General features: G+C 32.0%; 3 protein-coding genes and 1 long non-coding RNA gene across 4 annotated transcripts in view; 3 read left to right on the top strand and 1 right to left on the bottom strand.

Moving 5' to 3' along the window:
• LOC104736393 (DUF724 domain-containing protein 10-like) overlaps window positions 1-2,341 on the top strand; it is a 3,432-nt gene extending 1,091 nt beyond the window's left edge. The window contains exons 1-5 of the mRNA XM_010456363.3: window positions 1-293; window positions 431-880; window positions 1,243-1,303; window positions 1,406-1,497; window positions 1,600-2,341. The exon at window positions 1-293 is cut by the window's left edge and continues 1,091 nt beyond it. Coding sequence (XP_010454665.2) covers window positions 1-293; window positions 431-880; window positions 1,243-1,303; window positions 1,406-1,497; window positions 1,600-2,202 — 1,499 coding nt within the window. The 3' untranslated portion in view covers window positions 2,203-2,341. The remainder of the gene's footprint in view (window positions 294-430; window positions 881-1,242; window positions 1,304-1,405; window positions 1,498-1,599) is intronic.
• A 2,404-nt stretch (window positions 2,342-4,745) lies between these two features.
• On the bottom strand, window positions 4,746-6,259 carry LOC104736392 (uncharacterized). Its single transcript, XR_759572.3, has 3 exons — window positions 6,014-6,259; window positions 5,329-5,462; window positions 4,746-5,156 (listed from the first exon to the last, which is right to left on the bottom strand). It is a non-coding gene; the product is annotated as an uncharacterized LOC104736392 (long non-coding RNA).
• Window positions 6,260-6,660: 401 nt separating this feature from the next.
• Window positions 6,661-8,023, top strand: LOC104736391 (heavy metal-associated isoprenylated plant protein 39). Its single transcript, XM_010456362.2, has 3 exons — window positions 6,661-6,941; window positions 7,034-7,112; window positions 7,630-8,023. The coding sequence occupies exons 1-3, from the start codon at window positions 6,933-6,935 to the stop codon at window positions 7,851-7,853; spliced, it is 312 nt and encodes a 103-aa protein (XP_010454664.1). The 5' UTR covers window positions 6,661-6,932; the 3' UTR covers window positions 7,854-8,023.
• Window positions 8,024-18,036: 10,013 nt separating this feature from the next.
• LOC104736389 (remorin 1.4) lies at window positions 18,037-20,248 on the top strand. Its single transcript, XM_010456361.2, has 5 exons — window positions 18,037-18,702; window positions 19,057-19,098; window positions 19,382-19,469; window positions 19,611-19,692; window positions 19,811-20,248. Exons 1-5 carry the CDS (start codon window positions 18,459-18,461, stop codon window positions 20,003-20,005), a joined length of 651 nt encoding a protein of 216 aa, XP_010454663.1. The 5' UTR covers window positions 18,037-18,458; the 3' UTR covers window positions 20,006-20,248.
• The last annotated feature ends 675 nt before the right edge of the window (window positions 20,249-20,923 follow it).

Genomic DNA, 20,923 nt, shown 5'->3' with positions numbered 1-20,923 from the left:
TCTCCACTCCTCTTAACGAACTCAGAGACAAAGTCTTGATTCGACCCATCCCGCCAAAAAATGTGCAAGCTTGCATCGATATCGAGATAGGCACCATCGTCGACGCTGATTACAAAGATGCGTGGTGGACTGGTTTTGTAGTCAAAGAGGTTGGTCATGACAAGTGTTTGGTGTTCTTTGATTCAATATCTGAGATCATTCAGTTTGATAGAAAGCATTTGAGGCCTCATCTTAAGTGGGTCGATGAGAAGATATACTCATGGTGGATCATTCAATCAACACATGATTCAGAGGTAATTGTGTTTTTTGAGGGTTGCTTGCTTCTCAATTTTGTATCTTTCTTGCCATTATTACCGAAAGTTTTGTTTTTTTTTTTCTAATGTTTTGGTTGTGAAATCTTAATGAAAGACTTTAACTTTATTGTTAGTAGTTCTTGAGGCGGTTAGCTGAGGAGCCTATGTTTAGTCCTGGAACAATGGTGGAACTAAGGTCTAAGATAAATGAAGCTGATGAGGTCGTATGGGTACCTGCAATGGTTATTAAAGAGTTTAAAGAGGATGATGCTGGTGTGTATAAGTATATTGTCAAGGATATGCCTTTGATCCGCAAGAGTTATGAGGGAAGACCAAACAAAACGGTCGATTTGCGTAGTCTTAGGCCTATACCACCTTTTGTTCGGGTTGAAGAGTATCAAGTGGATGATTTCATAGAGGTGTATCATGATGGTTATGGATGGCGTCAAGGACGGGTTACGAAAAGTCAAATACCAATGGTGGGAAGGCTCTGGTGTGGATTGCATATGGAGGCTACAAAGAAGAAAGCGCTGTTCAAAAAATCGGATCTTAGGTCTTTGAAGGCGTGGGAAGATGGTGTTTGGAAGGTACTTAACGTTTTTTATTCACTGGTTTCAGTCCAACACTAGATTATTTTCAATAGTGACTAATTCGTGTGAACAGTTTGCAAGAATGGAAATAAGAAAAGTTGCTAGCTTTGAGTGTGTTTCTTAGATGTAACAATGGTTTGCATTGGAAGTCTTTGTTTTTGTGAATAATGACAACACTAGATTATTGTCAATAGTGACTAATTCGTGTGATTAATGGAAATAGGAAAACTGTCATTGTAGTTTCAGAACTTCTCAGCTCCTTTGACTACATTTCTTAGATGTGTAACAATGGTTTGCATTGGAAGTCTTTGTTTTGTTATCTTCTTGTTGTGGTTTATGATCTGTGTTATATGTTGCAGACTAGGGAATTGTCTTTAACTCAGGGATCAGGAGATAAGAGGGGTGATTCTGTGATGAATGGTAAGTTTGGTAACACTCTCCGAAATCAAAGCGAATTCTACAAACACATTTTCAGTTTCTATATCATGAAAAATTGATCTTATAATTTCCACTGTTTTCCAGCAAATGAATCTGATCATGTAACTCCACCTCCAGGCATGACCATAACACCGTTGAAACAAGTAAAGGCTGAAAACGATTCAGCACGAGAGAATGTAAAGTGGAACTTTTCGCTTTGACATTATCATTTCTCGATTTCTCGCTAGTTTGTTAGCTGGTGGCTTATCATCTTAATCCTCTTGACAACTTCCGTTCAGGGAAATAACGAAGATATTAATCGAAAGAGGAAAAGAGAAGATAACCTTTGTTCTGTAGCAAAGGATACAACAATGGTTTTGCCCTTTGAGAAGAAGTCACCATTTTGGAAGATACTTGAATCAATGGAGGTGTTTAAAACAGTCCCACAAAGTCCTCATTTCAACCCATTGGTGGAGACTAGAGAAGAATCCCGAGAAATGTTAGCGGTTGGTATGATGTTTACCTTTTCTGGTTTACTTGATGAAGTCAAACATCTGCCACACAAGGAGACCATAAGCTCATTCATAAGGATCAGTAATTCCTTGGCCGAGTTAGAGAAACACGGGTTCAACGTAAAAGTAGCTCAGTCGAGAATCTATAAGTTGTTGACTCTTAAAGGTATGCAATCAAAGAAAGAGGACGAGCTCAAAGGTGCCAAGAAAGTGACTGCAGAGAAAGAGAGTGCAAAGGTTGAGAACAAGCGCAAGATTCTTGAGCTGCAAAGGCTGAATGAGGAGATGGACAAAGATATAGCTGAGAGTATGTCATATGAAGCAAAGATTGTCCAAGAGCTTGATGATGTGAAGCTTGAGTTTCAGGCAACTGCATCGGCTCCGTGGTGATATGATAAAAAATTATATGAGCTTTTTAAGCTAATCTCTCCATTCTGCACTTAGACTATATGTAATTGAAAAGACTACGTTGGCCCTTTTTGGATGATTAATGATGTTTGGTTTTAAGTTTTAACAAGTTAAAATTAAATCAACCACTTTTTGTGTTGTTCAACAGAGAAAGAGATAGCTCAGAGTAAGTCATTTGCAGCAAAGATTGTCCAAGAGCTTGATGATGGGAAGCTTGAGTTTCAGACAACTGCATCGGCTCCATGGTAAAAGAAGAAGTGATATAAAAGAAGAAGTGATATGACCTCTAAGCTAATTTTTCTCTAGTATGTAAATGAAAACTTAGATTTCTGTAATTGAAAAGACGTGGTTGGCCCTTTTGTACGGATGAAGAATGATGATGTTTAGTTTTAAGTAACTAGTTAGTTACCTTATAAAAAAATCAAAAACAAACCACTTATGTGACTAGAAAGATACAGATTACCAAACGTAGAAAAACAAACGTGACCAACGTTTTATGAAGCTCATAAAAACTTGCAACATACAAAAACTCTTAAAAAGTATCTAAAAACATAAATTTCATCTCGAAATATTTTCAGAGTGTACCCAAACAACAAGACAAGTGTATTTTTCAACATAAATCATTAATAAAATTTAAATAAACTACGCGAACTCTTATCAATGCATGTCAAAATCAGTATTGACTAATTTAACCATTAGTTAACTATCAAAAACAATGATGTGAATGCTGACGGACCTGATTAGAGACATATTTTAATTATAAAACTACTTTTAACAAAATTAATATTATTTCTTTTTAAATCATGAAATCAAAATTTTATTAATTTATTGCATAATTAATTTCAATAAATATTTTATAATTACAGTTCTTATAAGTTTAACACACGAAATTAATGATTTATCAACCTATTCCATAATTAATTTCAAAAACATTTGTTAATCAAAACGCATAGTCAATGATTTAGTTAATAATTTCTGATAAGTTTGATACTATTTATCAACACATAGTCAACTGATTTTGTTAAAAATTTTGTCTAAAGCTCTAAAAAAAGTTTCTAAAACGCTCTTAAAAAGTTTCTTAAAAGCTCAAGACGAGCTTCTTCTATTTTTTTTCCTCTCAATCCACAGACAGCTTTTCACCATCTTCCAGATGGCATCATCATGAACGTCTCGAGGTTTAATACTGGTATTCTTCATTTTATTAATTAATTTATAAAAAAATAAAAAGATAGTGATTATGTCTGAGTCGTCGGTTATGACTTTTCTTAGTCTTAGGTTTTAATTGGTAGTACCTGAGATTAATATTTTTAGTCTTAATATTTACTATTTGAGATTAATTGGTAGTACATGAGATTAAAATTTTTAATATTAATTACGTCTGAGTCGTCGGTTATGACTTTTCTTAGTCGACTCAAACCTAATATTTAAAATATTAATTTCAGGTAGTAAATTAAATTTGGAAAAACAAAAGAAAAAGAAGCCACCAATTTAATTTACTATCTGAGATTAATAGTTTTAGTCTTAATTAAGAAATTTAATTTACTACGTGAGATTAATATTTTAATATTTGATTAATATTTTTAATATTAATATGAAATTAATATTTTTTGCTTTACATTTCTCTACACTTTTCAAAGAATGAGGAAAAATAAAAAAAAAATATTCCTCCCTAAAATGGACGAGGAACAAATGAACAAAAAAAGAACATATATTAAAGTTCATTTTTTGTTATAAAATAATCAAAAATTTATGTCCATTAATAATAATTCAATTTTGTAATATCATATTTTCACAATGTATTGATAGAAAAAAATATTTTTGATATGAATTTCATGTTAAACTAATTTTAATGCTCTATTTGAAAACTATATAAATAGTAAATAGTAAAATAAATTTTAGAAATGTTTATATCGTAAATAAAACTAAAAATATTTGAATTTACTCTTAAAATTTTATTGAAGATTAATATTAATTATTAATATGCAATATGACATATCTAAAATTTAATTCACAAATTTTATTTTAAAATCAAATGTAAAATTCAATATATATACATTAAAAGTAGTATTAATATTATTATTGAAATTTGCAATACAGTAAAAAGTGAGTATTAATACTGTTATTTCCGTCACAATTTATGAATATTTTGTCACAATATCTTAATTGTGACAAAAATGAGACAAATTATGATATGTCTCAAAAAGGTCACAAAATTTTGTGACAATTTCCAATGGTAACAACTCGTCACCATTTGTGACACATTCCCAATAGTCTCAAATGAGACACAATTAGTGACATATAATTTTGTCACAAAATGACACCATATCTTAGTCACATATCGTTACATTTTACAACCAAAAATATTGTCATAAACCTGCAACAATTAGTGACTCAATTATAGTGACACAATCGTCACAAGTTGATTTTTATTAGTGACATTTTGTCTTTACTAAACTCGTAACAAATTGTTACAAAACTAGAAATTCGAAAATTCCATGGAAGTTTAGTCACAAATGATTACCAAGTTTTTTTTTAACTATTTGCAGAACCATTTTATTTAAAATTTATAATTACATATACAATAAAAATTAGAATAATAAGAGCCAGCAAACAATAATATTCACTTAACAGACATCAATTTGTTGATAACATATTTTGGAAGTCTCTAAACTATACAAACTCTCTAGATGATGATAATAAGAAGAAAGAAGCTATGTTACAAACAAACTAAACCGCATGAGAAGTGTAACTGCAACTAGTCTCTCGCCTTAGTGATCATACAGTGGAATAGAACGTATGCCGTCTCAGCTTGGTCACAGGCAAACATATATGTCTGGCCTGAGAAATTGTCCTTCCCTGGCATGATGTAGTTGTGAACTTCGATTTTGAGTATGTGCAAACAGCTGATCTCATCCAAGTCAACAGTTACGCCAAACCTTCAAAAAACATCTTCTTTTCAAGAATGTATTACTAATCTAAAGTGCCTCTCTTCTACAGGTTTCAACGTTGCTCTTTGATTCTCCAACCGTTGATCTCATTCAACCAGCTCTTAAAATCCTGAGGCAAAAATTCTGTAAAAGCTTTTTATGAAAAGAAAGAAATTGGTACCTGGCTTCTTCAGCTGGTGAAGTAGAGTACTTATTCTTCTTTCCCGAGTTGATCCATGATCTGTGAAAGTCCGTATGTGACCTTGGTTGAACCAGCAAACAACGGCACTAGCATTGAATATGGATGGCATCAAGCTGGTAATTCAGGTACCCACACCAACATGAAAAAAAAAAAGACGTAACCCAAAGATTCTTTTCTTAGTTTAACTCTATCAGTATGTTTGGGATTTTTTTTTTAAAACAAAGCCTTCTTGCTATCTCAAGAACTGCTAGTGTCTTCTTCTGTTCCCTACCTAGAAACGAAACTCTGCGTACTACCGTCCTTGGCGACCAAAATAGTTAAAAATTATCTCCTTTTGGACCAATTTGGATGTTAACACCTAGTACAAGTCTAGTAAAGCATGGACGAGACATTTAAATACTAACATGTCCGGTTATACTATATCGACCTCCTTGATTTAGATAACTCTATTTTACGACTCTTGCAAAAAAATACAGCAATTAACAACAAATAGGAATCAGATGGAAAAAATGTAGATCAAATAGTTAATAGCCTGAAACAGATCCAAAACCACATCTCTTAATCAAAGCAATCAGACGCAAATGCCTCTTTACTGTCAATTCTTCACCACTCAAAAAAAATATATATTAGGAATGTGTCACGGGAGAGAAAGAAAGAGACTTACCTAGACCTAGAGTGAGCGACGTTTCCACTTAGGCTTGTTGAAACTTGAATCTTCAATTCGATTCAATCGGAGGCATTTAGCGTGTTTACCTGAATCTTCAATCCGAGTTTCATAGTCAAGAGAAACTTGTAGGTTTGAATTGGAGGTAAGCAAGGGTTTTAGTGATCCGGGGGTAAAAGGTTGGGGAACTGGGAGGTGGACAAGGCTGAGGGGGAGGAGGATGGTTGCAAATCCGTATTTATATTTGTGACTATATTTTGTAATAAATTCGACATAAGTAGAAGTAGTGACATAAGTTAGATACTTTTAATTCAGTCATAATATTATGACCAAATGATAACACATTTATGACTGAATTAAAGGTTATAATTTTGTATGTAAATTGTCACAATATTCAGACCAAAAAAATGGTCACATTTTTCTAGTCACAATATTCACTTTTTTTTTGTAGTATTGATTTATTTAATATTTAATATATTTTAAAAGATTTTGTTATTGTTTGGTTATTATTTATTATTTTGTTTTTTTATCTTCAAATCTTTTTTTCATTCCTCAAAAACTATTTATTCTTTTATGCATTTTTTTTTGTAATGGTTATTGGTAGCAGTCTTACTAGTACACTAATGGAATGATTTATACTGAGTGATGGGCTTACGAGAAAAATACAAAACAACTTTAGAAAAAAGTAGGCAAAGTAAGAATATTGCAGAGCTGTCCATTACAAAAACATACGTCACATGTTGGTTCTCTCATCTTCTTTTACCAAAAGCCACCACAAACTTTTGTCAATTGTCAAGCAAATATTCAATACCCCCATTTTTCTCTCTTGTCTATAACTAAAGAAAGAAGAAAAAACAAAAACATCAAACTCTTTTTTTCCTTTCTCGATCTCTTCTCTTCTCCAAGATCCCAAGACCAAATGGCTCAGGTTCGTTTCTCATATCAGTTTTAAAAATTGAATATGATGATATATCTCTTTCTCCTATATTGTAATTTTACTTTTTTTGTTGTGTTGTATAGAAAGTGGTGTTGAAGGTTTTAACCATGACAGATGATAGGACCAAGCAGAAAGCCATAGAAGCTGCAGCTGATATCTTCGGTGATTACTTATTAATTATATTTTCACTTTTGATTTGAAACTCAGTTCTTGATTCTGGGTTTTAGAGCCGTAGTTATGTTCAATCTATTTTAGAAACTTTTTTTTTAAGGATTTGGAGAGTAAACGTTTGCTGCTGGTTTTGTCACTCAACTAAATTACCATTACTTAGCTAAGTTATAGTATGAAACAATCGTTATGAAATCTGGTTTGATGCTATAATTGCGTCAAGCTTCTTAAGAGCTTGGATTATTTGACCTTTCTTGACACATAGTCAAGGAAGTGATATTTTATGGGCCGAACAAATCAGGATTAGTTTGGGCCTAGTTAAGGCTGGCTGATATGGAAACTACGTTGTCTGCCTTATGGGTTATTTGTAGATAATGGGATTAGTATAGTAAGGTAACAAAACTGATTTAAGTGTTATTTTTTTACATTAGTTTCAAAACGATGAGTGTATGATCTAATATGATACAAATGTACTACTCTTATGCTAAGAGGTAGGATTGTGTTTAAGCAGGAGTTGATTCGATAGCAGCTGATATGAAGGATCAAAAACTGACGGTGATAGGTTCGATGGATGCGGTTGCTGTGGTAAAGAAGTTGAAGAAGGTTGGTAAAGTCGATTTGATATCGGTTGGACCGGCCAAAGAGGAGAAGAAAGAAGAGAAGAAGGAAGAGAAGAAAGAGGAAAAGAAAGAGGAGAAGAAGGAAGAGAAGAAGGAAGAAGAACCTAAGAAATGATTTATAAGTAATGACTCGGTCCTATATATCATTGTAAAACGCCTAAATTTTTGTCATCTTGATTCCATAATTCTGAATCATTGAATAATTTTATGGTTTAAAATTAATTGTTCAATAGTTTGTAATAAAACTAAAAGTTTATGACATTTTTTTTAAGGGAGCGACCAAAATAAGACTATTATTGCCATCTGACATAAGTAAAACTGTAAAAGAGATGTTCCATACCATATTAATGTGAAACTGTTTAACAAATTAATTGCAATCGCAAAACTAGTGTATATCAGTATATATGTAGCTCCGTAATCAAAAAACTCGAAGATTAGTTCAACATTAAGTCATATGTAGATGTGTACTTAAACTATAAATGGATCGAAAACTCAAAGTTATCATGTAGAGTATTATTATTACTCATGAAAGGGAAAAAAACAAGTTTTAATTAGTAATTAAGGCTTCTACTAGTAACCATTAGAGGAACAAAAGAAAAATGAATAAAAAGAATAATGAGAAACGGAATAAACAATTTTAGAGGAATGAAAGGAAAAGATGCAGAGAAAGAACAAAATAATGACTGGTAACCAAATAATAACAATATTTTTAAAAATAGATTAAATATTAAATCAATCAGTGAATAAAAATACTAATACTACTTTTAATGTATATAAAATAAATTTTACATTTGATTTTAAAATAAAATTTGTGAATTAAATTTTAGAGACATCATATTAAATACTAATAGTTAATATTAACCAACAATAAAATTTAATTTAAAATATTCTTTAGTTTTTATTTATGAAATACACATCTTTTAAATTTAATTTACTATTCATACAATTTCCAAATAAAGCTTTCAAATTAATTTAACATGAAATTTTGTATCACAGATACTTTTCTGCCAATATACTGTGAAAAATATGAATATTATTGTATTATACAATTAAAATATTATTAATAAACATATTTTTTTATTTATTTTAAAATAAAAAACGAATTTTAATATTAATTCTTTTTGTGTTCTATTTGTTCCTCATCAATTTTGGGGAGAAACATTTTTGGTGTTCATCATTTTATGAAGAATGTAGAGGAAGGATGAGGAAATAATATTCTTTGTAAATGGTAAAAATTTTGAGGAATGAAGAGGAATATTATATTCCTCCTCGTTCTTTTCCTAAATTTTGGTTACCAGGAGCCTAAATCACATAACAGATTCTTTTCAAAAATTATTCTATGGAATTGGTAACAAGAAGGACTCATTAATGGGTTGAAAGCGCTGTTAATAGCAACTATTAGCTACCTTTTCAGTTATACAATTAATTATACACAGGATTTGGCATATACTAATATAGTATGATTAATTGGATTCTGCATATTGGAGGCGAGGCAATATTGTTGATCGAGAAAGAGTCTCCTGAACGATCAGTGATGTAAAAGTCTCTTAAAGCCAGAGTATCCATAACCAAAGACCTAGTATCTACTACATCATCATTGTAATCTGGCTTCAGAAAAAGCACCTACACGCTGCGGTTAACAGCGCTTTCAACCCATTTTCCGACATTAGCATCAGTAGGACATTGTGGACCGAGTTTGATGGGCAAGATTGCTAAAACAGGTGCTATGTGGAATTCCCTTGACTTATTAAGAAACCACCAAACGCTTTTTTTGCCATCTCCATCTCCATCGCCAGCGTCATCTTCATCTTCATCGTTATTATCATCGTTATCGTCATCGTCATCATAATCCAAATCAAGATAATCTCCGTCATCATCACTTTCTTTGTACGCAAGAAAGGGCACCATGGTCCAGATAAAACGCCACCGCTTAGACAAAATCATGGTGGCTACTGCATCTAAAGAAGGTACAGCGGCCAAAGAAGTTCGTATATTGAACAAGCTTATGAGAGATTACATATATAGCAAGAGTATCAAACTGAACTCTGAAATCTAGGAGAATCTATCTAGTTACATAGTGTTCCCTCTGTTACGCAACCGTGAATATACTAGAAACAAATACACGAATATGCTTTTATACAATGATCGTTTTGCAGTTTTTGGTGATAGTTTAAAGATGTTAAATCCAAATATTAGATTTTAATTTGGTTTTAGTTTGTACCATTGCACGTATATAACCTCCACGTAACTATTTCACAATGGCAAAGACCTCTCGTCCCATCCCTTTTTGTCATGTTTACTCTGTTTCATTTCGCCCCTATCCGTAAAAAAATTTTATGTCTCATAACTGTTCTCTTTTAAAATTTTCGTCCAAAATTTTTGGATAAGAACATAACTAAATTTTGTGCTTTTCTCATATTTTTGGTCATATAATTTATTTCTTTCTACTATAGAAGATCAACTCATAGTAAATAAATTAAAAAACTATTTATTAATATTCAATTTTCTATAAATATATAGTTTTAGAGTTTTCAATACTCATTTTAGGGTAATTACTTTTTAGAAATACAAAGATAAATTAAAATTTCTTTGTTTCTTTTTTGTTTTTTAAAAAAGAATTTTTTAGAATTTTTCTTAAACAAAAAATGTAATCCATGAAATAGTTTATTTTTATAAATATATATTATTTTTATTTATCATTACAAAATATATTAGTTACATAAGACCTTTTTAAAGATATTTCTTGCATATCTTGTGTTTTAGAGAGTATTTACAAATAAGTTGATTTTAGATATATTTTATATATCCATTAAAATAATTTTGAATTGATTTTTATTAACTTCACATATCTTATATATTAATTAAATTTATATTATTAAGGTTAAAATAAATATTTTACTATTTTAAAATACGTTTTAAAGTAACTTTTTTCTTAATTAGTTATTTTTTTTCAAAATTAAACTGTATTTATTTATTTGTTCCTATAACTGTGAGGAAAAGTATGCACAAATGTTAATTGTTTTTTTTCCTAAAATATTTTTAAAGAATCAAAAATTTAGATTTGATTTATTATGTATTTAAACGTTTTCCTTATTTAATTGTGATGTATATGTTTTACTTAATTAAATATTCTAAGCGATTAAGATTTAGGCAAGATTATGGTTGATTAAATTAACCAAGATTAAATCAACAATATAGAAAATTAACGATCAAGATCTAACAAAATTTTGTAATGAACGACTGCGATTAGAACTTAAAATCATGGTAGATTACCGGGTTAAAATGACCCGCGTATTTATCCGTTTTTTGATACTTTAAAATTACATTTATATTCATATGAAGGATGAATGAAATAATTAGATTACTAACCTTTGTATTTAAAAACTACCAAAGCAAAGTTATGTTCCAAAAGTTAGTCCATGAATACTTCAGTATTAATAGAATAGATTATGTAAAGGTGAGTATCTATAATTTTTTTTTTTGATGATTAATAATTGCCGGTATAATTTCTTTAATCATGGTATTATATTAATTAATGTTATAATTTCCTTAATTTTTCTTATAGGATTAGTAATTTAAAATTACAATTAGTATACTTTTATACATATAATAATTATTTGTTTATATTTATAAAAAAAAATGTTTAATTTCTTATATTTTTATTTTTATTTTTATTTTTTTTAAAACAGCTGTTTCATTAAGAACTTGTAATGTGATCCTCATAGAGAAGTGGTACAATGAAACTGGGAGCATAATGGTAATTTACAAACAGAGAATTAGATGATAGTTGTGTGAATCAGTGCCTAACCGACTCTGCATTCATCCTCTGCCACCAGAGAATCCAACTGTCACAATATAGCAATTCCTGAACCCGAGAACCTTCAACGTTTTTGCCACTATCTTAGCCGAATTTGAGTACCTACAAGCCCAAAATAGACCAATAAAGATGAATCTTTTTGGTTTGACCAAAAAAAATGAATCTTTTTGGTTTAACAAGATTTAAAAGGTCTTGTGAAAGAGCAAATAAAACAAAATCCATGAGTCCAAGATGATGATATTAGAGCCTTTGTTGATTCTCTTGAGGTAAGAAATGTTTAATGCAGCTATCTCTGATTCAACTCTTTTAGAGCTCTTCACAATTCCTTTTACTTTGTTTGGTAGTTCTTCTAATCGGATCATCACAAGAACAAGTTTTATGTCGTTTCTTTCAAAAAATTTAGGGTGTGGCTAGAAAACATGAAAAGAATGATCAAATATAAACAAACACTTACGAAATCGCAATCATACGGTTCTTAGCATTTGAAGGGAGCCTTGGAATCTCAGCTTTCTCCTTTTCTTTCTCTGATCTTATATTTACCATTAAGTAATTCTTGGAACAGAGAAGATCAAGCGTTTGAGCCGCGGTAAGATCACCTTCATTCAAAACATACATCACATTTGTAGAGTTAATTCTCAACTTTCTCAACTGTTCACAAACTTAATTAAGTTGGGCTCAACTCAAGATGATCTATATGGAGTATGAAGCTAAAAGATGAGGTACCTTTGTATCCACGGAAGTTAAAAGATATTGCAGACCAAACATGAGGGAAAAGAAGGTAAGCAATAAATGCAGCACCAGCTACAACAACAATGACACTAGAATCAGCTGAAGAAATCGTCTCCATGGTCGACGAAGCAATCGACTTAGCTTCAAACCAGTTTCTTGAACTTGGTTGATTGTGTTTATCCACCTGTTAAAGACAATAATTAACACTCATTAACAAAGAAAAGGATACGATTTGGTCAATACAAGACAAGTAAAAATTAAGTCAGATTGCATGTTATCATACTTTAGTGAGAGAGGAGACGATTTGGTCCTTGGAAATGGACACAACAGCTTTGGCTTCATGAGCAGGAGATGCAAAGAGAGATAATAGAGAGATTGAAGCTTATGTTGGAAGTGAAATAGAGATTTGTCCCAATGCCTTCTTACAAAATGTAGAAGAAGGAAGAGTGAGTTTTGCAGATACTGAAGACTTCATTGCCATCTCCGTCATAGCCATGGTTTCTCCCCGCCACAAATTGTCAGTTTAATGCAACAGAGAAAGAGACAAAAGACACTCTTATACTTCTAAAGGTGTTGTGTTGAGTGAGTTTTATAAGCTGTTAGAACATGTCGTGAGTTTTATATAAGCTCCGGGAAGTCTTTGGAGAATCCAAGAGCGTAGTCAGCTATCTCTCCTCTGTCAACTTCAGGTCGTGAATATCCGGTCAAAAACTCGTGGACCTTCGTGGCGAGAGCATGGCGAGGTAGATTCGATGATTAATCGCAGACGATTGACTTCTTCATGGTGGTTTTCTGATCAAAGTGAGTGAGAGAGATGAAGAAGAAGAGTGAGATGTAAAGACGAGAGTAATTTGAAATTGTAACAAACAAGGGAGAGATAGAGAGAGGAGATGGATTTGAAAAAATAGCAAACTAGTGAGAGAGTGAGCTATATGGATATGAATCAAAATTTAGGCAGACAGAAGAGCGAAAATGAAATTGAGGGAGCTGTGGTTAGGTGTAAATTGTAACGGTAAGTCGCGTCAGGAGCTGGCCTTCTAGTTTGGGCTTACAAAAGTGCAGTCCATCATGGTTCCTTCGTGCATTCCGGTTATGACCGATCTCAGTCACAGAAAGTGACTTTCCTTCTACTCGTCACTATGAAAAAACAAGCATATTGTATCACTTAAATAGTATCACAAAACTAAGTAATATTATTTTAAATTACTTATTTATAAATGAAGCAACTAAGCATCAATTATATTAATTGATATTATAATTGACTAGTTTGACATCAGTTAGATAAAACTGATTCAAGTCCTATTTGTTTGTATCACTTTAGAAAAATTGATTAAAAAATAAATTTACATCATTTTGATGATTGATGTATCTATTAATTTTTTGGTAAGATCAATTTTAAAAATGATACAAATTTTACATCAATAGAAACTGATGCTAAAATAAATTATATTAATTACATTAATATATATTTTCTTTTAAAAAAAGCTCATGTAAAAAACATTAAAAAATTAGAAGCATCATTTTTCACTATTTTTTAACTACCACAAACTTTGTACAATTTAATATCAGTTTTATAACATCAAATTAAGAACTAACTTAAAAATATTAGAACTGGTGTTGGTTATTTATAAATGATGCCAAATATATAATATTTTGTAGTGTTTATTCCGCTCAAATTTATTTTTAAAATATAATGTCTTTCATCAACTTAATAAGTGACATAACATTTTACAAATAAATTTGAGCGGAATTAATTTTTCATTAATGATGCCAAATAAATTTATTTGTTACATTATTTTGAACGAAAAATAATTATTTTTTTGGTTATTAACATAAAAATTTGACAATAATTTAATAATTAATTAATACTATTAACATCGAATATTATAAATGACACTATTAATAGAATTATTTATGAAAACTAGCACTAATTTTAAAATAAGTTATTTATAATTGATAGGAATATTTAACATCAATTACTGTAAATAATATTAAAATTACGGATTAAAACTAACACTAATTTTAAACATCAGTTTAACTAAGTGACATAAATACTAACATCACCTAAATAAATTGATATAAATGTTGACATCAATATTAAATAAATGATATATATTGACATTGATTACAATAATCGATATAAATATTTTGAATATTAACATCGATTTGATATAAACCGATACAAATATTTGCATCAACAAAATATAAACAATCGTTAAAATGATGCAAATTTTTTTTGCATCATTTGAAACTGATGCAAAAATAGAAAATAAGTGATGTAATACCACACTTTTTTGTAGTGCATCGATCCGGTAGCATCACCATCTATGATGAAACAGATAGAGTGAAAAGAAAAGAGTGCGTGAAACATAGAAAATGATAGAATCCGATGCATTCCGGTCATAGAATGTGCCGGACTATTAGATCTGGTGACGGAGAAATGGTTGGAGAGAGAGAGAAATCTCACGGCCCTCTAAAAAAATTGTTTGGAAATAAAGATTGGAGCGCTACTTGTATATGTCATCAAAAACCATAACTTGCTAGCCTTGTGGACACTTTAGGCAACGAAATCTTTTTGGGCATATGGCCCCTAACAAATATCCAATTCCCTCTTTTTATTGTCAGTTATTTATTTAGTTTAGCCACATATAGAAAAAAAGTCACAAAAAAAATCAAGGAATATGATATCTTCAAATATAAATCACATTGGCTTTATTTTTGACCGGTTTTTAACTTTTATAATATATTTTTAACTGCAAAACATACAAAGTCACAAAAAAAGTCAAGGAATATGATATCTTCAAATATGAATCACATTACCAGTTTTAACTTTTATAATATATTTTTAACTGCAAAACGTATAAAAAATAAGTTTTAAAATTGCAAAAAAACGTAAGACTATTATTCCCATCTGACATAAGTAAAGAGATGTTCCATACCAGATTAATGTGAAAGTTTTTAACAAATTAATTGAAATCGCAAAACTAGTGTATATATGTAGCTGCGTAATCACAAAACTCAAAGATTAGTTCAACATTTAATCATATGGAGATGTGTACTTAAACTATATATGGATCGAACACTCAAAGTTATCATATATTAATTTTTAATTAGTAACGAAATCGTATAACAGACTCTTTTCAGAAAATTATTCAAAGGAATTGGTAACAACAGCAGACATAGTTTCTCTCCCTGTCCCGAATATCGAGAACCTCGCAAAAAAAAACTCCTTCGACGCCGGTGAAGCTTCGGTTTGCCGGCGTCGGAACTTTGGCTCCGTAGCTGTCTCCCCTCTTATAATTTCCTCTTTGTTACCTTTCGTATGGCCCCCTACTCAATCAGTTCAAAAGTCTCAGGAGTATGCTCAAACCCTATCTCCCCTGTCGACAAGTTCCAAAGACCAATCACCTTTCGGAGATAGATGACGGAGGATGTATCCGGTGACCTTCGTCCCGACTCAAACGTTTCTTCAAAGCCCTATGTCAAATCTAGCAAATTTATTGCCCTACCAATCTTTCAGATCTGGTCTCATGTTCCGATGGCTGAGCTTTCCCTCAGGCCGGTTAACGGCAAAGCTGCATGGAGTTACCGTTTATCGGATTGAATGCCCAGTATCCATCAGTTGGCCCATTACCAAAAATCTTGATCCATGCTCTCAATTTCCAAGGTCCAGGTTTGTACATTTATTTTTCATACCAATGCCATCTCTGTTTATGTTGACTGGGTCTTGGTTTCATCTATTTAAAACCATGCGGCTTCATTCCTCTTTGGTAACGGTTTGCGAATGTTCACTATTGCTGGCACTTCTTCGACAGACTAAATCTAATAGTAGAGTTTGTCTACTCAGCGTTTCTTATTGTTGTGTTTTGTCAAGTTCAATCTTGTTGGTACCGATTATATCTGCTTGGTCAAGTCGAGGTTTCCTCGGTAGCAGGGCAATGGTTCCCTCTGAATTGCTTGATGATTCTTTGAGTCGATGCCAGTTGATTAATGTTGTCTGGAGGTTTGCAAGGCTGAGCCCCGCTAATGTTTCTGACCCGACAGTCTGTTTGACTGTGTTTCTTGCACCCTCTCCTCCCATATGCCATTTTTCACCAAAAAATCGACTCTCTCAACCTCAGTTTCTACCTTGGTCTGGTCTGAACTCTACTCTTTTCCATCCTAGTCAACCGTTGTATAGCTTAATGGTATCATGTGCTCGTATACACTTGCAAGTTAAGTCACCATTGTCTCTAGCTTGGTACAAGAGTTTATTGAAAAGCATGTTACCAGAGTCACCTAAGGAAGATTCCTTTGAAGGAAATAGCTTGAAGGAACCCGACATTATGATCCTGTTTCTACGAAGCGGTGGTTACTGGTGTTCCATCAGCCTCCTCTCTCCAACTCTCCTGTTTATGAGCCATCTAAATTGCATCATATCAACTTTTTGAAGTCCATTTCGCTTGAAGAATTGTGGCATTATGACCCCAACTCCAAGGAGTAGTGGTTACCTCAACCTCTTCAAGCAAAGCCCAGCAAACCTTAAAACCGTAACCATCATTCCAATTGCTGACAATCTGAGCCCTTCTATCCATGCTCAATCCCTTGGCAAAGCCCTACTTCGTGTAGACTTTCTCATCCCGATGAGAGTTTCAGCTTTGGCATTTTCAACGTCGCTGCTTCGTCTTCAACTCAAGACAGTGGTCATCTCTTCATCCATTGATTTAATCATGGAATATGCTTCGATATTTCTTGACCTCACAGGTTCCAAAATGCTTGCCAGCACTTGGTTCATAGCGCTCAAGTTCCCACTATCGTTGGCCTTTATCTATCTCTGCTTCCTTGTTGTTGTTAACTTTGGGAAATCTCCCTTTATGATCTTGTTCAAACAATCGTTTATACTTTGTATGGTTTTTATTCTAATAGAATGAAAATACATGTTTGTTTAAAAAAAAAAAAGAAAAAAAAATTGGTAACAACAAAGACTCATTAACGAGTACTTGTAAATTACCTTTTTCTGTAAATAGAAACTATTAGCTACCTTTTCTGTTATAGAATTCTCGATATTAATTATATACCGGATTTAGCATATACTAAATATATTATGATTAATTGGATTCATTCACTTAACTTTGCCGATTTTACATTTACATAATTTAAAACTTTTACGGTTTCGATAAGAAACAAGATTCGCGCAAAAGAAATGTTGTTACAAGTTATATATATATATATTTAAAGAGTTCCTTTTAGGTTAGGGCTATCTATATAATTAAGTAACGTAACGTAAAGTATCCTATATCTCTTTTATTTTCTCAGTATTTCTCTAACTTTTTTGTTAACCTTATATGACGTCATGGGAGTTGGTGAACATTGGTTGGTTTATACAACAAACCAAAACAAATAAAAAAAGAACATAATTAATTAATAAGATATCATAATTTGAGATTGTCCATATTTATCCGGTTGATTGGATACTATTTTTTGAAACTCTATATATAACAAACCCCGGTTTGGTAACGTTTTAGCTGAATAGCAAACCGGTTATACTGGCCTAATCACGGTTCCGTGTTTCTAATGTCCTCTTTAAAGTTTAAACAACATTCGAAAGGTCCCACTCCTATAATTCTAAGACTTATCGATTTGTCGTTGAATCCTTATACTTCGAAAACATTTCTATTTGAGTACCAAAGCTATGTAGAGAGAGCCCCAATGCCCATAATGTTATATCGTAACGATATCTATAAAATGCGAATCAAAACGATCAATGGCCACTGCAACACTATCGCTCTTTGAAGTAATTTGAATGTTTTAAACATCATGAAATATTGATTGGAGTACGTAAATTTGATGAAAAAACATATGAGGTGAAATTTGTAAATATAAATAACATATGGATGGATTTTATTAATGATCTTAAAAGTAATGATCGATCGTGCATCAATGATGCTAAAAAAAGAAGAAAATCAAAATCAAAATATATATAAAGAAAGGAGGTGAGTCATTTTATGACAACGAGGAACAGAACATATCACTTACCAAACACTTATCCAGCTCAGTTTCTTGAAAATACGACGACAGTTAATCTCTCTAAATATATTTTTGTTTTCTCTCTCTTAAAAAACCAAAAAAAAAATACTTCTGAATCATTCCGATTCTCTTTGTAATCTTTAGTTGTTGTACCTACGTGACGACGTCATGGCTGAAGAGGAACCTAAGAAGGTGACAGAGACCGTTACGGAACCAGCTCCATCACCGGCTGAGAAACCTGTTGCTGCCACGGATGTTGCTCCACAGCCACAGGAGAAGTCTGTTGTTGCGGCGGATGTTGTTGCTCCACAACCGCAAGAGAAGCCTGTGGCTCCACCACCTGTTCTTCCATCCCCTGCGCCGGTGGAGGAGAAGCTAGAGGGTTCCAAGGCTCTTGTCCCCGTCGTCGCTAGTAATTTTCTAATTTATCTTCTTTTTTTTTTCTATATCAAGATTACTACTCAAGTTGGCTGAACGATCATGAAAAACTTCTGAAAATATTTTTTCTTCTATTGATTAACTGATCAGAGTCAAACATACCTGATTTTCTTGAAATTTTTTTACTGATAACGTTTCAATCTTTTTTTTTGTTTTTTTTTCAAGATTAAAAACAGTCTTATAATTTAGACCTTTTAATATTTTAAAAAAATCTGTATTTATTTCAATTTTTAGGTTGGAAAATAAGAACTCAAAAGATTTTTGTTCCACTAATGTTTTATTATAGTTCTTTATTAGTAGTTATAATATTATTACTTTTTAATTGCAGAGCAAGTAGAGGAAGAGAAGAAAGAAGGATCAGTTAATCGAGGTAATTAACGAAATAAATTCATGATTAATACTAATATAATCTGAAAATGAAAGGATATATATAGGTGTAATTAATTAATTAGTGTTTTGGTCATATTTGGGGAGTAAATAATTGGGTGTTTAGTTATCATGGATGTGCATAAAAAAACTGAAAGCTGATTTTATATTCATTAATATTGAGTGATATAAAGGTTGTGTATGGATGTATGTGTTTGTCAGTGTCTCTTACATACAAACTCTGATTAATGATTGAATTTGCTCAAAAAATATTTTTGGGAGTGAAGATGCTGTTCTGGCTAGAGTTGAGACAGAGAAGAGGTTGTCACTTATCAAAGCTTGGGAAGAGGCTGAGAAATGCAAAGTGGAGAACAAGTAACGTTTTTTATCTTATTTGTATCCATATAACATTTTATTTATATAACCGGATTCCTTACCATCAAATCACTAGTAAAACAGTTTTGATATTAAACCAAGAAATTATCATTAAGACTTTGAAGAAAATGTTTGAAACAGAGCTGAGAAGAAGCTTTCTTCAATTGGATCATGGGAGAACAACAAGAAAGCAGCTGTGGAAGCTGAGCTCAAGAAAATGGAGGTAAGTTTTTTTTTACAATGGGAATTAGTAATTTTATTTCAAACTAATATTTAACATACTTTGGTTACAGATTTAACTCTGGTTTCTTTAATTTGTGAAATTTGGAATCGACGAACAGGAGCAATTGGAGAAAAAGAAGGCAGAGTATGTGGAGGTGATGAAGAACAAAATAGCTCAAATTCACAAAGAGGCAGAAGAGAGAAGAGCGATGATCGAAGCTAAGCGTGGAGAAGAGATACTCAAAGCTGAGGAATTAGCTGCCAAGTACCGAGCCACCGGAACCGCTCCCAAAAAGCTTTTCGGGTGCATATGAATCTAAATCATCTCCGATGGTCAAAAGTTAAAAAAAACACATGAAATATGTGGTGTTGATGTAATGATGTTTCTAGTTTGCGTAATATGGATTTAATTTGGCAACATAGAAAGATATAAATTAAGGTCAAATGGACCCAAACATCTTATTAATTTGTACAGCTTTTCATTGAAAGGCTTTTCCCCTAGCTAGCTTTATGAATTGGTACGTGCAATGATATGATTTTCTTTCTTTATGGCGTAATCGTTGGTCTCTCATCCTCCGGCCCCTATCATAAATGCGGATTTAGTAAGTGGTTTGACATGTGAAGTAAGAGGTTTGATATGTGAAACATGAACAATTAGCCACCACATAACCACAAATCTAGTTCTGGCCAAAAAAAACTAAAATCGAAATTACCAAATTGGTACCAAACTGAAAAGCAAAATCAAACCGAATTGAAACTAGTGAAATACCCAAATTCTAAAACTCTTGAACTGAAAGAACTGTAACCGAATCGGAATATTTTGAGTACCCAAATCAAACTGAAATACAATTATATATATATATCGATTATCATCAGTTAATTTTATGTTCGAATAACCAAACTTTATCTGAAAAAATAAAGAATACCGAAATAAGGAAACCATAACCGAATAGACCTAACCCAAAATAACCAAAAAAAATACTCAAAATATCCAAAAAAATCCAAAAAAATACCAAAATCTCTAAGATACCCAATTTTTTTTAGGTTATTTAGGTATTTAGAATCAAAACCGAATAGGTACCCAAATATTTTGGTTCCTAATAGGTTCTTGATTCAACAACCGCAACCGAATAGTACCAAATCGTAACCGAACTGATTTTCTTTCGGTTTTGATCTTAAAGCTAAAAACCAATCCGAACCAGAACCAAACCGAGTACTCTAATTGCCACTAC

Source organism: Camelina sativa, chromosome 13, assembly GCF_030686135.1.
Source record: "Camelina sativa cultivar CO46 ecotype springtype chromosome 13, ASM3068613v1".
Taxonomy (NCBI): domain Eukaryota; kingdom Viridiplantae; phylum Streptophyta; class Magnoliopsida; order Brassicales; family Brassicaceae; genus Camelina; species Camelina sativa.
Note: the sequence above shows the minus strand (reverse complement) of the source record. Positions and strands in the feature narration are given on the sequence as shown.

Coding starts and splice junctions, on each gene's coding strand:
- LOC104736389 (XM_010456361.2), top strand. CDS start 18,459: ATGGCTGAAGAGGAACCTAAGAAGGTGACAGAGACCGTTACGGAACCA. Junction 19,099..19,381: donor AGAAGGATCAGTTAATCGAG/GTAATTAACGAA, acceptor TTGGGAGTGAAG/ATGCTGTTCTGGCTAGAGTT. Junction 19,470..19,610: donor AAATGCAAAGTGGAGAACAA/GTAACGTTTTTT, acceptor TGTTTGAAACAG/AGCTGAGAAGAAGCTTTCTT.
- LOC104736391 (XM_010456362.2), top strand. Junction 7,113..7,629: donor AGCTGCAGCTGATATCTTCG/GTGATTACTTAT, acceptor GTGTTTAAGCAG/GAGTTGATTCGATAGCAGCT.